The 16,644-nt window shown below is 32.6% G+C and overlaps 1 protein-coding gene and 1 long non-coding RNA gene across 2 annotated transcripts; one reads left to right on the top strand and one right to left on the bottom strand.

Moving 5' to 3' along the window:
• The first annotated feature begins 483 nt into the window (after positions 1–483).
• LOC117684467 (uncharacterized) lies at positions 484–6,212 on the top strand. The gene is made up of 3 exons (XM_034456915.2): positions 484–1,299; positions 1,611–2,516; positions 3,095–6,212. The coding sequence occupies exons 1-3, from the start codon at positions 714–716 to the stop codon at positions 3,148–3,150; spliced, it is 1,548 nt and encodes a 515-aa protein (XP_034312806.2). The 5' UTR covers positions 484–713; the 3' UTR covers positions 3,151–6,212.
• A 4,851-nt stretch (positions 6,213–11,063) lies between these two features.
• Positions 11,064–12,302, bottom strand: LOC105343759 (uncharacterized). The gene is made up of 2 exons (XR_010707838.1): positions 12,186–12,302; positions 11,064–11,462 (listed from the first exon to the last, which is right to left on the bottom strand). It is a non-coding gene; the product is annotated as an uncharacterized lncRNA (long non-coding RNA).
• Between the last annotated feature and the right edge of the window lie 4,342 nt (positions 12,303–16,644).

The raw sequence follows: 16,644 nt of genomic DNA, 5'->3' as shown, positions 1-16,644 counted from the left end.
CGAAACGACATCAAACCAGAAATACAGTCCATACCATCAGAAGTGAGACGTTCTATTACTTATCGGTTCTCCTGACAGGAATCAAAGCTGATGTTAAAACATGTTGCACAGAATTCTCCCTCTATCAGTCAGAGATTTTAACAAAGGCACATAGACTGATAAATCGCATTGATTTTGCGTTGCGTGGTGTTAGTTACAAGCACAGATGTAAAAAACAGAAAATAGAAATGAACAGACATCTTGCAAGCATACAGAAATATGAATATATATATGAACAGTCATCAATCAGCCCCATACAATTTTTGTTGTTTTTAAAGAAAACTCATATCAACCAGATAAATCTTGCAATCCACACTATTAAGTTCTACATGAATAAGTCGCTCAACCAGAGGAATGTGATCGAGTCACTTAGTGAAGTCCAAATCACAGAGAGAGGAAAACGATGCATAAGAAATGATCGTCTTCTGAAAACGGTGAACTTACACCAGTCTCTTACAGTAAAAGATCTGCATCGTTGCGTTCATATTACCAATTTAACATCAGACCGGGTGTGGATCAGTCATAAAAACAATCTGGTCTTGACAAACACAACAGGTGACACACTACATCAACGGAATGATTTATGTATAGGTAATGGAGTTCATACTGGGAACAACGAGTGTGAATTATTTTACATTGATAAGGACTTTAACATTAACAAATTGTCGATCGATATGAAAACGCCCGTCAAATTTTTAAATACGCAAGACTCAACATGGAGACCACAATGTTTGTACTGGTCCTCGTCAAATGGAGATTTACTAGTCGGAATGCATAAAGAGAAACCATTGAAATGCAAAGTATCCCGATACAACAAGATCGGAAAACTGACACAAACCATACAACATGACAATACAGGACAACCGGACTTGTATAAAAATCCTTACTATATTACTGAGAACAACAATGGAGATGTCGTGGTTTCTGACTTTGAGGTGTATGCGTCTGGTGCTGTGGTGGTTTCAGAGCGTGGAGGAAGTCATCGTTTCTCCTACAGAGGGCATCCATCGGGATCAAAACTACGACCTCGTGGAATTTGTACTGACGCGCTGTCACACATTTTGGTATCCGATGTTAGGACCTACACATTGCAGATGATTGACAGGGACGGCCAGTTCCTGTGTCATCTGCTAATACGACCATCAGGGATATTTGAGCCATATAGCGTAAGTTACGATACCAACACTCACCGCCTTTGGGTTGGATCATGGAACAAAGTGTTTGTTTATAGACATATTACCCGACAGGATGCTCTGACCGGTAAGTCTGATTTATTATCATCAATAAAGAGTTATTATGCGTGCATTTTGTTTTGGAAAATGTTATCCAAAGTAATCAATTTATAAATAAAATTAATGTACATATGTCTGAAATTCGTTTATGAAAAATAGTACTTGTTTCTTCTATGAATAAATTAAGCAGATTAAAAAGTAAAAATGACAATTATTTTGAAAAAGCTAATAAAGATTGTTACGATACAATATTATTATTCGTAATTTCAAACAACCAGGATTTATTTCAGTTATCTTCTTCATTCAGTTTCCCATATATATTTGTTGATCATGTTTTAGCTTCTCATGACGCAATGCAGCCATTAAATGAAGTCATAACAACAGAGTCAGAAAAAACAAACCAGGGAATTAAGTGTCTCCTGAAACTGATATCCGCCCCCGAGTTGCTTCACTCTGTCACAGTGACAGGCGTCTCTGGTTGTTATCACATTTCCTGTGTGACACCAGACCGAGTTTGGATCAGTTATAAAACCAAGCTCGTATTAACAAACACAACAGGTGACACTTTAGGCAAACGAAATGATTTATGTAGAGGTTATGGAGTACATGCAGTGAATAATGAGAGTGAACTAATCTATATAGATAAGTATCATAACGTCAACAAACTTTCAATTGATTTAACAAAAACCATTAAATTCATAAATAAACCAGACTCTGCCTGGATACCACGATGTGTGTACTGGTCTTATTTAACTAGGACTTTACTAGTCGGGATGTGTAGATATAGTATATACAAAGTCGCCCGATACAACCAAAGCGGACAATTGGTACAAACAATACAACACGACAACACTGGACTTGAACTCTATAACAAACTTAACTATATAACAGAGAATAACAATAAGGACATCGTGGTATCTGACTCCGGTGCAGTAGTGGTGACAGATCATGAGGGAACACATCTATTTTCCTATACAGGACATCCATCAGGATCACTTTTACAACCAGGGGGGATCTGTACTGACGCGCTATCACATATCCTTGTTTGTGATGTAAGATCCAACACAGTGCAGATGATAGATAAGGACGGTCAGTTTCTATCACTCATACAGAAAGAGTTATTAGAGATGGGTGGACCATACAGTTTGAGCTATGATGCTATCACTCACCATCTCTGGGTTGCGTCATGGAACAATACAAACATGTGTGTCATCTGTTATATATCTCAACATGACGATCTGCCAGGTGAGGCTCAAAAGCATAATATAGATAACAAAGCCAAATACATAAATATAATACATAGTCATTTTTGTCAATGTTCATTATTTATGAAAATAAATATTATTTAAAGATAATCTGCAGCTGCCATATTCTAGAAGTTTTCCTATAAATGCGTTTATTCTTGATATCAATTCTGAAAATTGATGTAGACACTTTTGATTGTTGTAAGTTGATTAAAATAAGAAATAATATTAATTGATCAAGTAGTTGAAAAGGTAAAAAATAACTCAAAGACCTTAATAGTTTTATTATTCAATAATCAGATTTTTATGAAATGTCTTCAAACAAATGGACAATTTAGACAATTGTTTTTGAAAAAAAATATTCATTGTGGATAGTTTATGTTTTAAAAAAATTACAAAACATTATCAACAAAATAATGATTATTTTTCTTTTAATTTCTTAAATATGTTGCATTATTTTAGTTTGACAGTTATTAAGATGCATTCTAATGTTATTATAAGGCAATTTAATACATCATATGTAATTCTATTATTAAATTGTGAGTAAACATCGACTAACAACTAAAACATGCATTGCAGGTAAACATGCACAATGTCCTGATGAGGATGTCTTGTTGAACGTAAGTTCATCCTGAGACAAGAGATAGCTAGGATATAAAAGGTTATAAAAGACTCTATACAATTCATAACTTGCTTTAATTGATTCTTGTTCATTTGTAAAACCTTAGAAATATTTTTTTCTTAATTTAACATTATTATTGCTAAACTATATCTATATCCTGTATTGCTGAATGAGTTATTAATAGTAATAAATCAATAAAAATGAAGCACATTAAAAAAAATTCAGTAGAATTATAATTATTTTTTAAAAGTGACAAGGGCAAGGTCACGGTTTTGTCTCTAATACTCATTTTGTTTTTTTAATAATGATGTTTTGCAATGCATTTGTAGATATTTCAAATGATCAGGCAAACCATTTCTCTCATTTTTCATTTTCAAACAATTACTAATCATTGATATATTATAAATGTATTTGTATTTACAGTAATTTTGTTTATACTGAAGATATATTTACCCCAAAAAACCCACACCTTTAGATTTCATTTTCATATCTATTACTTCCGTACATTTTACAGATAATAGGGCAGATATTACGTCTGGTGTAACTGATACACATTTCATGTTCCCTCATTCATGACCTCACAATTTTCAGACAATGTCAATTCTGTTGCTTTGATATCAGTTTGGTATATCTTTTGCAAAGTATTATTTCAAAATTTTTATTACCCAAATCGGTTTACGTTGATAGAGGATCGAAATATCCTTTAACAAGTATTCCATTTAAAGGAATGATCGGCAGTAATGACATATTGATTGCTAGAAGCAATCAAAATGATCAGTTTGATGTAAAATAATTTAAAAAGTACTGTATTTTTACGAAATATAGAATATTTTGAATTTGTACACCATAATTTCATCATTATAAACCGTCAACAAATTTAATTTCGAAATAAATTTGGGGAAAGCCGTTCGTTAACTCCTTGTCTTGTTTTATATTTTTAACGTAATTATTAAATGTTAATGTATCTTCTTCTTCCTCAGAATACTGAGTAGGGCTCTCCAAAGAGCATTAACACATATACAAAGAAAGAGTTGTATTAAAATAATTTAATGCGACTGAAAAACATTGAATACCATCATAACTTGCTATTGAGGTCGAATTATAACGTAACCCTGTTTATAAATCAAGCCGTCTTCCTAGCTTCTATAATGCAACATCAATAGATCGAGGTCAGTTCATGGAGCATCTTCTTATGATTGAGGTCAGTTTATCGAGGTCAACTGCATTACTGAATGAATCTTTCGATCGAAATTAGTATGCGTGAGACAAAATGTGCATTCTTGAATTAAAAGGTCGAACTGTATTTTATGTATGTTTGCATCTCTTACGGTAAATGAATTTAAATAAAAATGAGTAAAATGTTATATAACTACTAAACCAAACTTCAAGTTTTTATAAGAACTACTTATGTAAGCGGAATGTGTGCGCACGTAGATGCATTTACCGGATGCCTCATATGGACACAATAGTGATCGGCCGAAGCCGATCACAAAAATCTTTTAACATAACGTTTAGGTTACAAAAATGTCAATTTATTTTTGCCTACTTTATATGAAAATAAGGGGTTGCAGCGCACGTTTGTTGCACTTAAAATACGTACACGTAGAAAAAAAAATATGTTTTATTTCATATTTAACTCAAATTTAATCTTTAAAAACTGCAAAACTATTTTTCCTGACCTTATTAATGATAGAAATGTTTTGTCAATAAATGAAGTGTACTGTGTATCAATTGTTAATGATTTTTTTAAAATAATTCATATCAATGTAAACTGAGGGGGAAGAAAAAGATTGACTTTTGACTTGATATTTCTTATTATAGAGTTCATTACAGTTAGAATCTCTAGATGAAATTAAGTGATTTTTGTATTCATTTGATATATTGTATACAGCGAAATATTCGCCCCCGTTTTATCTTAACCCCTTTTGTCCTTGTTAGGGTTAGTGGGCGAATTTTAGACTTGGCGAGTTATACTTCACAAATAATATCGCTATTTAAACAGCTGCATCTAGGAATTCAAGACGGGACAAACCGTTTGCGGGTGAAGATGGACGAAAATAACACGAGGCAAAAATAAACCTGTGTACGGTAGTCTTTTTTTCCATCTAGATTAATTTCTGTAGGATAAATGACTTCGGTAACTCACTGTTGTCATTGTACTACTCATAAAGTGCAGCAGAAAAAATTCAAACACGTTCATTAACATTATTAGATTAGATGTTTTAAAAAACTAAATCTTATAAATAATTATTCAAAATTTTTGTAATAGATAAACTGTGAAAAAGTTGATTGTTTAATTCGAAAGAGGAACTTGACTTGGTTAGGTTTTAGTAAACTAAATTGACACTTTTCATTTAATTTTATTTTCAACTCTTTTAGGTTATACATGCCATGAAAATATACTCGAACTATTTTGCTGTAAAAATAATTGATATTTATTTTTAAAAACGTCCTGTCGTATTAAAAATCACTTCCTACAAAGTATTGTAAAACTAATAATTCTAATAACAAAGATATTAGTTTGATTTGCAATATGGAATTTTATGTCTTTTCATGAATATTGATGAGGATAGAAGCATCATATAGAAAGTAGATCTGTTTTCGTCGAGTCGTTCATTTGATCAAATCCTCAGAAGCCGAATTTTTTTTTCACTAGATTACATACCACGTTTTATATATTGGTGAACCTCTTAACATTGTTGTTTATTACTTATACATGTATTTACGTTTGAACAGGTCAAATTATTCAGAATTATGAACGTAGCCATATTTATGTTTGTAATATTGCAGCAGTCGACCCATGAACTCGTGCCATCATTATTATGACGTAATGCAAAAGACACATTTACCAAAGTGCATCAAAAATTAAACTTTTTTGGTTTTTTGGTAGGTTCATGAAAGGAAATATACTTGAAAATGTATTTTCATTTAGAGGAAATTTTTCCCCATACTTTGTACACAGAACTCATAGAAGATACTTCATTCAAACCTTTCATGGGCGGCAAAAAAAAAACAATGTAGATGTGCAATATTTCTTAAACTAAATGATATACCGTGTAAGCGCGGGAATGAACACTTTACTATTACTTATTATGTTAGTTACTGACTCACTACGGAAATATATTGGGTTGATCAATCTCATAGATGGCGAGGCGAAGCAGTGAGTCAGTAACTAACCTAATAAGTGTTTTGTTTTCCCGAGGACTATTAAGCGACATATTTATTCACAAATAGCGATGATCATGGCACAGCCATGTACAAGATACCCAACACCTCGTCCAATTTAACTCATTTAAACTCTTCAAAATTTTCAATCTCACCTTTCAAATACTCTTTAAAAATCTTTGCTTCACCCATGTTTACCTACAATGTTTTGTTGCTATTCAATTTTAAATGTTTTCTCCCTTTTTTCTGCAGAGATTTGAGCAAATTTCGACGCTGCCATTTTGTTCTGCTCCAGACAAAACAATGTGACGTCAATATTCTAAGGGCAACTACTCTAATTTTAAAGAATTTCAAAGGGCAACTACTCCAAATACTTTAAGAACTTACGGCATGCGGTTTATGTATTAAATACTATGAAATGTCGAAATGAGTAAGCTAAGCGTTGACCAATGACGGCCATATTGCCTAATATTAATTCTCACAGAACAAATATAGAGATATATGAGGCAATCACGTGCTATGTTTAAACCAATGAAAATGTGACATTTCAGTCCAAGGGAAAACAAATACTAATAGGATACAATGCTTAATAAGCTGAACCATGCATTTTTGTTTCATTTTGTATTTACTGTGTCAGAAATAGTTTTCTTAATTGCATTTGTTAACCTATTCTTTAAAGTTGAAAAAGGTGCAGTTTTTTTTACAATATGTTTTCTAAAATTTATTAGTTGTTTAAATGTCATCAAAATACCTGTATATCATTTTGAACTCATGTGTGTACAAAATACCAAGATATGGACTTATATTCTGTTTTCAAAAAGAAAAATGACTTCAACATCATGTCATATTTTTAAGATGTAGTCTAAAGTAATAAAAGTGACACATTTTATAATAATTTTTTGAAGAGGAAAATGTGTTTGCTGCCGTCGCCAGCGACGAAATTGATATATTTCATGTGATATTACACGATAACATTATAATGTGGTTTTCAATAATAAAAAAAACTACTAAAGAATTGGTATCTTCTGCTCAGTTCTATGAAAACACGAGAATATCCACAGAACAATTACCCTTTGTGAAAGTCTAATCATTGCTTTATAGAATTTTAATTTGTATGTATTTTTATATTACTTAATGTTAAATTTTTGTGATATTTTTAAAAATTACTATAAAAAGGGCAAAATATGACTAAAACTGTACCTAGTTTTTTGAAATAAAATACCAATTGCATAGCGGACTATTTAGAGGAGCGGACAGGGATGAAAAATTCAAACTGAAATTGATGATAAATACATGTACGTGGCCTTTATTCTTTTTGTTGAAGCTGACTGAAAACTATACCAAACTTTTTTATTCGAACAAGTCAGTGGGTCATTAGTGGGTCGTATCTCTACTCTTTTGTTTTAAAGTTATTAGGTCAAATTTCACTATGAATTCTATCATTGTTCCAAATAAGAATTTAAGATATAAAAAAAAAATAACTGTTTTGGAAAAAAAAATATTGGGGAGGAGGATCAACCTTCTACTTTAAATGCAAACGTCATTTATTCATAGATGTAGAATACAACTGTCTATTAACAAATTAATGTATACGCTTTACCTCCCATATGTCGTGGTATAAAACTGTATGGAATTTTAAAAAATGTTAGTGTATGCACAATTATTTCCTTATTTTGAACCAAAGTTATCAGATTCAATGTTTACACTCAACAAAACTTTGAAGTGTTCATCCTAATAAGTAGAATAATTTTAAAATTAAAAAATAAAATTATGTAAAATTCTCAACATTTCGTAGCTGATTTGTCTTCTCATTAATAGCACAGATAAAATGAAACAACACCGATTGAAATCATTCACCCGTGATGAAACGTCAAAACATAAAATTGGTATTTTTCTGCGAATGCTTAATATGATTGTTATTATTTTGTGATTGATTTTAGTCTTTAAAATAGTTTAAAAAGAAAACCACTTAACATGGCCGAAATGATCTCTGCAAACACAGCCAGAGTCGTTTAAGTATTGGTGTCTGCATAGTTTTCACCACAGATCATATTCACTTTAAATATTCTGTTTGTTTTGACCTCAACATTGTTTTAGATATCAAGCAATCCGAAGGAAACCTTATTTTGATATAATTGTTCTATTTCGTAAGTGTAATATCATTTTCATCGGCAACAATTTAAAAGCTCTGAGCAAAATTCAACAAAACCGGAGGTGTTAGTGATATTTAGCAAAGGTCAACATCTCAAGTCGCAACCTGAATTTGAAAGTTAAGTGGAAATCAATCACCCTGATGCAAGACAAATAAATGTGCTAAGTTCATATATGAAATACAATATATCGGGTAAACACTTAGAAGTTTTGTTGAGTGTATATTTAATGGTTTATTTGCCTCACACTTTCTGTCATGATGTTAATTAGTCAACTTGCTTTTCTGAGCACCCCGTTCTGTAAAAATCTTTCCATCAAAGATCAATTAAATTATAATTTTCGGACATCACATCACAGTGTTAAAATACTAAATGTTTTATGCAGCTTCTCTTGTGCAGACATTTTAGTCTATTGGCAAAATGTCTTAATTTATATGATGGATGTCTAGAGCAAAAGATATACATTTACGATTAGCATCATCAATTTTGTCATCATGTCTCTTTTTTTTAAAAAGAATTTGGCTTATGACATGCATAACAAAATAATTGAGAAATTATTTGATATGATGTTAAGTAAAGAAAGCTGAAACGTTAAGAAAGAGTGTTTAAAAGTCTTATACAACTGACGAAATAGGTGTCATATTTCCAGGTGCAATTGTTAAAAGTGCCAATCTTAGGGCTATGGTTCGTGTTTAGTTTAGAATGGAAAAGTAATGCCTGGTCTTTAAAGAGCTTTCCCGTTAAAATTAAATCAGTCAACTTACATTTTTATTAGACAGTCACCATTTTTACAAAGACATTATTTCAATTTATTAATTTGGTATATAATGTCAATCACATCACAAACACAATTTACTTGTGATACTGTTCCTTTCTTTTGTCATCCCCATGGTATAGACAATAAAGTTTTACTTTTCTTTAAACATGACACACTGGACATGATGCATGACGACATTTCAGTAAGGTAGACTAAAATAGAGTTTGTAGTAAGTGTTTGTACCAATGTGATCTTGGTCTAACTGATTTCTTGTATTTTCATCAGTGTAGCAACTTGAATTCCGTTGAATGGATACTGTGCGAGTGACTGTTGGTATGAATAACGAGCATCCGAAAAATTTCCTATAATCTGATGACATCTCCCTAGGATTTGCCAAGAAATGTCTCGGTATCTATCGCATACAAATAGTCCCTGATCATGGTGGACAAGGGCCTGTAACTCATTAAGGGTTGTCTGCGCTGTTGTTGATTCAATGTTTTTGTAACACAAGAACTCTAAAAAGTGCAAAAATACAAACAACGGAATATGCAATAGTGAAGATCCATTCTCAAGAGAAAAATGCTGTTCGTGCATGAGTTCATTGATATAACATATATTATTGTAAAGTCTTATATCCCGTGCTACAGCCTGTCTCATTTTTGTAGACCAGGACTGTCCCCCTACAGCCTCCATATACCATTCTCGATCTACGTGTCTTCTACACATCAGATATGACCGTGCTAACTTGACCTTTGTCATCTCTATAACAGATAAAGCTTCCATGTATCGGAGTGTCTTGTAAAAATAAATGGCGATGTAAAACATGTCAGCGATATCTCCAAACTTGGCTGCTAGTTGTAGCATATGACTAGACATTTTGCCAGCAATATACACCCTTTTGTTGACATCTGCGTTATGTATAACAAACGCAGTGTGTTGAAGAGTGAAGACCGTGTGTTTTTGTAGCATAACAGACTCATATTGAGATAAGGGAAGATATGTCAAGTGCTCTATCGTTTTAATATGTTTCATACAGCGATAAATGTCTGGTGATTTAAGATCACTTAAACAATTTATCTCAAAGAAAAGATCTAAATCGTTGTCAACTTCAGATCTAATAATATTTTCATCTGTATAAATATAAACTCTAGGATTGTAAAGTACATCAATGATGTAGGACCTGGTAGAGGAGCTCTGTAACAGACATGCCAGACCTTTGTTGTACAATTCATGTAATTGTAAGAACAATCTGTTTTGTGCTGAGCCATAGACCTTTGTCAGAAACAGGTTGTTTTGTGGGATAAAAAAGTTTGGACAGAACCCTTCATACACCCATTTAAGAAGAAGTTTAATGCAGACCCAAAAACCGACCAGGAGATTCTGTGGACAACAGTGGGGTAAAGTGTTTTGTTGAATCGCTCAGAAGACTTGTCTTCATATGGTAGGAACACAAAAGTTCATTTGTCTCGTTTGGCTGATGATTAATGACTTCTTTCAAAAACAGTTTTAACAAACCATAAGTCAAAAACTGACAATGATTCATAGAGTACACAATTTTAAATTCTGCCTAAGAAAATGATATTCTCCATTCATCATTTTCATGGAGTCCTAATGGGTGTCCTATTGCTACAAAATGACATCCATTTCTGACTATGTCATCAACAACCATAGCATCGGGCCATTTTTGACATCTGTCTATCCATGAGGAGGCAGACGGAGGCCAAAAGTCAGAAACAAAACAATTAGCAGTATCATATTCTTCTCCTGCTAAACCAGATCTAACACATGGACCATGTAAAGTAGTATCAGAATGCTGAAAATAACATTAATTGTTTATATTTAGAACTAGATCTATACAGTCCATCATTTATTCTGACATGTGCAGTATGGACGACCAGGTTATTGGTCAGTGACATTTGCTGAAGCAAAGTATATCCCGGGGGGCTTTCCGAACTTTGAGAGAGAATCAGGATTGTATTGCCAGTGTTATAAAGGTGACTCTGAGACATATTCCAGATCACCCTATGGTCGTTCAACCATACCATTGTGTCCCAATCCGATCCTTTCATCCTAAATCCTTCTTTTTTACTTCCACTCAGCATTGTTTGTGGTTCCTCATACGGTTTAACAAGTAGTAACTCCATTTCCATGATGTCGTTCGTTTCTCTCCTAATAGCCACCTGCTGTGAGGTCCCAGCTATGAGACACATACCCATAAACACTGACTCTGATATGTGCTGGATTTGCTTCCATCTGACAAAAGTAATTAGAGACAAAATATGCATGTATACATGTATATATGGTATTCTTCAACACCTTAAATGTTTCAAATTTCATTACAAATTTCAAAAGTCCTATATTTTAGAGTGGTTTATCGAATCTGCCATAAAAGCCAATGATATACATCACAATTACTTATGGTATTACTTTTTTTTAATAAAAAAGCTTTAAAAGTTTCTTATATACACTGTCACTATAAGTCTATAACTTGGTGAAAAAAGCCAGTTCATCTGCTACGTAAATACTCTCACTAAACAAGGCAACAAGCCAAGTCTCTTACTTTTTAAGGTCAAAGAAAATTTACGAAACAAACTACTTTTTATTAAGAATTTTCTTTTGATGTTTGATCTGCTCAATAGGTGTCAGGCCATCGGATTAATTCCTTCTGACTGTACCCCTGTTGTGCCGAATTTCGAGTCATGAGCCCCCGAAAGTTCAACTTTTCTTAATTCATTGATATTATAAGTTATGATTCTAACTATATCTCACTGGACTGATTTTTCTTTCAAGATCCAAACACTTCCTTTATGCTAGCTAGACAATATATCTCATACCAATAAGCTTTGTTACTTTATGCTATACAATAAATCTGACCATTAAACTGTGTTAGGAGACGAAAACTTCTAAACTGCAGCAAATGTCTGAGGTTTGTAAGGAGAACACTTAGTCATATGATATTGATGTACATGTACTTACAATGCTGAGAAGAACTCCATTGTTATATTCTATTTAGAACTTGAGTTGATAGGTTTATTTCAGAGCTGAATGCTGAAAACATTTTGTATAGTCATTTTATAAATCAAGGACAGATATTAATAAAGATTATTTTCCGGTGGACTTTGTTTTCCGTTTCCCATGATATTTTCTGGAATGATTAGTTTGTAGCCTTTTTCCGTTTTGTGGATATTTTATAAGTTGTATGCAAAAATTCAAAAAAACATATTTTGGAAAACAAAAGTGCATAAATTAATCAATTATTTTAATCGAATAGTCTGCATAACTTGTTTTGAAACCGATTTTGAATTTGTTTAAATCAATCTAATATATATCTAATCCTTCAGGCGAGGACACATTCAATTAAGAATCCAAAAGCGATGCATACTGTGTTAGTCTGGACTGCATACATACGTTCGAGTATGGAATACATGAATATAAATTGAGACAATTAAACTTATGTCAATGCCATGCTCTTTACACAACTCTTTCCCTCTGAAATCGACAGATATTTTCCAACTGTCAGAGCGCTCCCTCCAATTTGTTGGATGGTCTTAATTCACCATTATTTTTCTTGGATATTCATGGTATTGTTTTAAAACAGATGTAAATAAAAAATTATTTGACCCCCTCCAAATGGGTTTATTCAAGGCATCGGATATCTCATCCTTTGAGTGTTAGGTAATTTTAAAACCAAAGACTTCGCGCGATAACTTCACATGAATTGATAACTTTTAAGTGCCGATAAGTGGACGGGATCAAGAGAATAAAGTTTTTTGCAGCTTCATAAATATTTGAAAAACAAAAACCTTACTTTCCTATGGTTGGAAATGACAAAAAGACCTTTGATTTTCCATCTTAATATAACAAATACAATTTAACTACTTTATCTTTCAAGCTTACATGAAATTATTTGATACATGTACATTTCAAAATAATTTGAAAAATGGAAATAAATTAATTTCAAATAATACACACGTACATGCTCAAGCTATAGATCGAAGAAAAAGATTGAATTTTCTACTTAAATCTGCAAGTTCCATTTCTGAATTTATGAACAACAGCAAAAATTAAAATTCATGTCAATAGATACGGTTGCCTTTGCATTATTTTTTTTAGTCGAGCAAGCTTTTGGAAAGCTATTATTTGTACAGCTTACACTTCTGTCAACACTGGAGAAATAGTATGTCACATGCTCAAAACAAGGATGGCAAGCACATGGTATTGCTGTTTTCATTTTCCTGTCTTATCATCTTTAAGAGAGGACAAGAAACGGCGAAGACATTGTGGGCAAGTTTTTAAGATTATAGGAGTTGACACTGCTGCTGATTTCTATTAAATCAGCGATGAATCGGGAGCGGTCAAAAATTGCCCTCTTAATTATGTAATCATGCAGTTTTTAATTTTTACCTCGGCTAAAAAGCTCTTACAGTAACTTTGTAAGAAAGATGTTCACACGCATTAAACATTTAAATTGATTTGTTTATTATCATGCTTTTAGATAAAAAAAAAAATACATTGATTTTAAATACATTTTGCCCATCGTCTCAATTTGTACATTAATCTTTTACATTGGGCGTTGACGGAGATGCAAGCGAAACTTGCGTAACACGACCTCTGGTGAGAGAATGCAAACTATTATGATGATGATGATGTATAAATTTATATAGCATGAAACATAATTAATTTCTTACTGCAAAAGGCAAATAAATAATGTATAAAATATGTCTTTATTTACATTATATACCAGCACATCCTTTCTGTAATTATTATTTGAAGAACGTTATCAATACATTTCATGACGTCATGACGTTATTGGTTAACTGAATAGCTATATTTATTTTAACAATGCTATGTTTAGATAACTATTATATGGAAACCGTACAAGATATTTTTAAGAATCAAACTGTTTTGAAACCGGTTAATTCTCCAAATATTTCACCTAAAATTTCATTAATTTTGAAAACAGGGCCGATTTTGCTGTTTACCGTACCCAGTTCTTTGTGAGGAATATTTTTTTATTCGACCACTTTTAGTTCAAAACACAATAATCAAACTAAAATGCAAATATTAGTTGTCGATCGTCGTTTCATGTATTTGCATTCGCATTTCATGTGCCCCCCTCCACATCCTTTTTCTAGAAAATAAACTCATCATTGTCTAATTAAATGGGTGTAATATCGCTACAAAATGACATCCATTTCTTACTATGTCATCAACAACCATAGCATCGGGCCATTTTTGACATCTGTCTATCCATGAGGAGGCAGCCGGAGGCAGAAAAAAAAATTGTGGTTGCCTATTAAAAATGCCTTACTGAAGCATTGTAAACATTAAAATCGAAAAAATAATTTTTGACCAAAATCGTGAACATGCCTTTTAAAGCATTGTTTTGTATATGCATTGAAGGATTTGTTTTTACATGTACTTTTGAAACACTTTTTACCAAAATACTAATCTTATTACACAAGTTCCCACTACCACACAGGGCTACCATACAAAGCCAAATGATAAATAATTATATTTAGTAATCATCTATAAATAGGTTGTTAAGCAGTGAACATGTAAATAATTACACATGTTAATAAATATCACATATCATAAAATCATCTGTACAATTTTTATTCGTACATAATATAACCGCGCATGAATATCCTAACTACAGACGATAGCAGAAACAAATATAGTTCCTAGAGTAAGACTGAAAAATATAAACAATTTATCAACCGTTAACATCAAGTTTCAAGTTTCTGGAAACATCACACAGTGTTAAAAAAACATGCTAGATATTTAAATCAAACAGTCAGTACATCTTATTGGAAAAGATCGATAACTGGAAGTGACGAAGTTCACACGAAAAGATGACGGAAGCTAAAAAAAAGAAATGTAAATATAAACCAAAAAGTCGTTCTTTCACTAAATGAACAGCCCTTAATGAAATTTGACAAGGTAATTTACAAGATTTATGTTCTTCTACGATCGCACGTGTTTCATCAAATCTATACAGTAGAATCTGTAAAAAAAAAAAAAAAAAAGTAAACAGATAGCTATTTACACAGGGACATGCTCCAGATAACTAAAACATGAAATATTTGGGGAATTACTAAATGACATCAATAATGATAGTCTGTGGGAACTTGTTCTGAATAAATAACAGGAAATAAAGCTACAAAATCACAAACAGGTTATAATATTTTAGATTTTATATACTTTTTTTCTTTTGTGGTACTTTTTCTCTAAAAAAATCTTTTTCTCCAGTTAATCAATAAAGATATCAAACTGTAACGTGTATATCACATAATACTTAACTGAAATATATTTATTCAAAGCATTTTATCTTGAACATGTATTTAAAATTGTAAGAATGGAAATTGGCTGGAAATGAAAAAAGGGTATACACATTGTGGAGATTATGGTATGAAAAGGAGAAAAGGAAGTAGTTAAGCTGTTTTTAGCTCACCTGAGCCAAACGCTCAAGTGAGCTCTTCTGATCACAATTTGTCCCTTGTCTGTCGTTGTCGTTGTCGTCGTCGTTGTTGTCGTCGTCGTTGTAAACTTTTCACATTTTCATCTTCTCAAGAACCACTGGGCAGATTTCAACCAAATTTGGCACAAAGCACCACTAGGTGAAGGGAATTCAAGTTTGTTCAAATGAAGTGCCACGCCCTCTTTAAAGGGGAGATAATTGAGAATTATTGAAAATTTGTTGGTATTTTTCAAAAATCTTCTCAAAAAACTATCAGGCCTGAAAAGCTTAAACTTGTGTGGAGGCATCATCAGGTAGTGTAGATTCAAGTTTGTTCAAATCATGGTCCCCGGGGGTAGGGAGGGGCCACAAGAGGGGGATTAAGTTTTAAATAGGAATATATAGAGAAAATCTTAAAAAATCTTCTTCTCAAAAACTATCAGGCCAGGAAATCTCAAATTTGAGTGGAAGCATCCTCAGGTAGTGTAGATTCAAGTTTGTTCAAATCATGGTCCCCGGGGGTAGGGTGGGGCCACAATAGGTGGATCAAGTTTTACATTGAAATATATAGAGAAAATCCTTAAAAATCTTCTTCTCAAAAATCATTAGGTCAGAAAAGCTCAAATTAAAATGGAAGCATCCTCAGGAAGTGTTGATTCAAGTCTGTTCAAATCATGGTCCCCGGGGGTAGGGTGGGGCCACAATTGGTGGATCAAGTTTTACATAGGAATATATAGAGAAAATCCTTAAAAATCTTCTTCTCAAAAATCATTAGGTCAGAAAAGCTCAAATTAAAATGGAAGCATCCTCAGGAAGTGTTGATTCAAGTTTGTTCAAATCATGGTCCCTGGGGGTAGGGCGGGGCCACAATGGGGGATAAATTTTTATATATAGAGAAAATCTTTAAAAGTCTTCTTCTCAAAACTATTAGGCCAGGAAAGCCCAAATTTGAGTGGAAGCATCCCCAGATTATAT

This window comes from Magallana gigas, chromosome 7 (genome assembly GCF_963853765.1).
Source record: "Magallana gigas chromosome 7, xbMagGiga1.1, whole genome shotgun sequence".
Taxonomy (NCBI): Eukaryota; Metazoa; Mollusca; class Bivalvia; order Ostreida; family Ostreidae; genus Magallana; species Magallana gigas.
The sequence above is the reverse complement of the archived record's forward strand: the minus strand, read 5'-3'. Positions and strand labels throughout refer to the sequence as shown.

Bases quoted from the DNA above. Each gene is read 5' to 3' on its own strand.
- LOC117684467 (XM_034456915.2), top strand. From the start codon at position 714: ATGAAAACGCCCGTCAAATTTTTAAATACGCAAGACTCAACATGGAGA. The intron at 1,300-1,610 runs GTAAGTCTGATT...ATCATGTTTTAG, and splicing joins CCGACAGGATGCTCTGACCG to CTTCTCATGACGCAATGCAG. The intron at 2,517-3,094 runs GTGAGGCTCAAA...CATGCATTGCAG, and splicing joins TCAACATGACGATCTGCCAG to GTAAACATGCACAATGTCCT.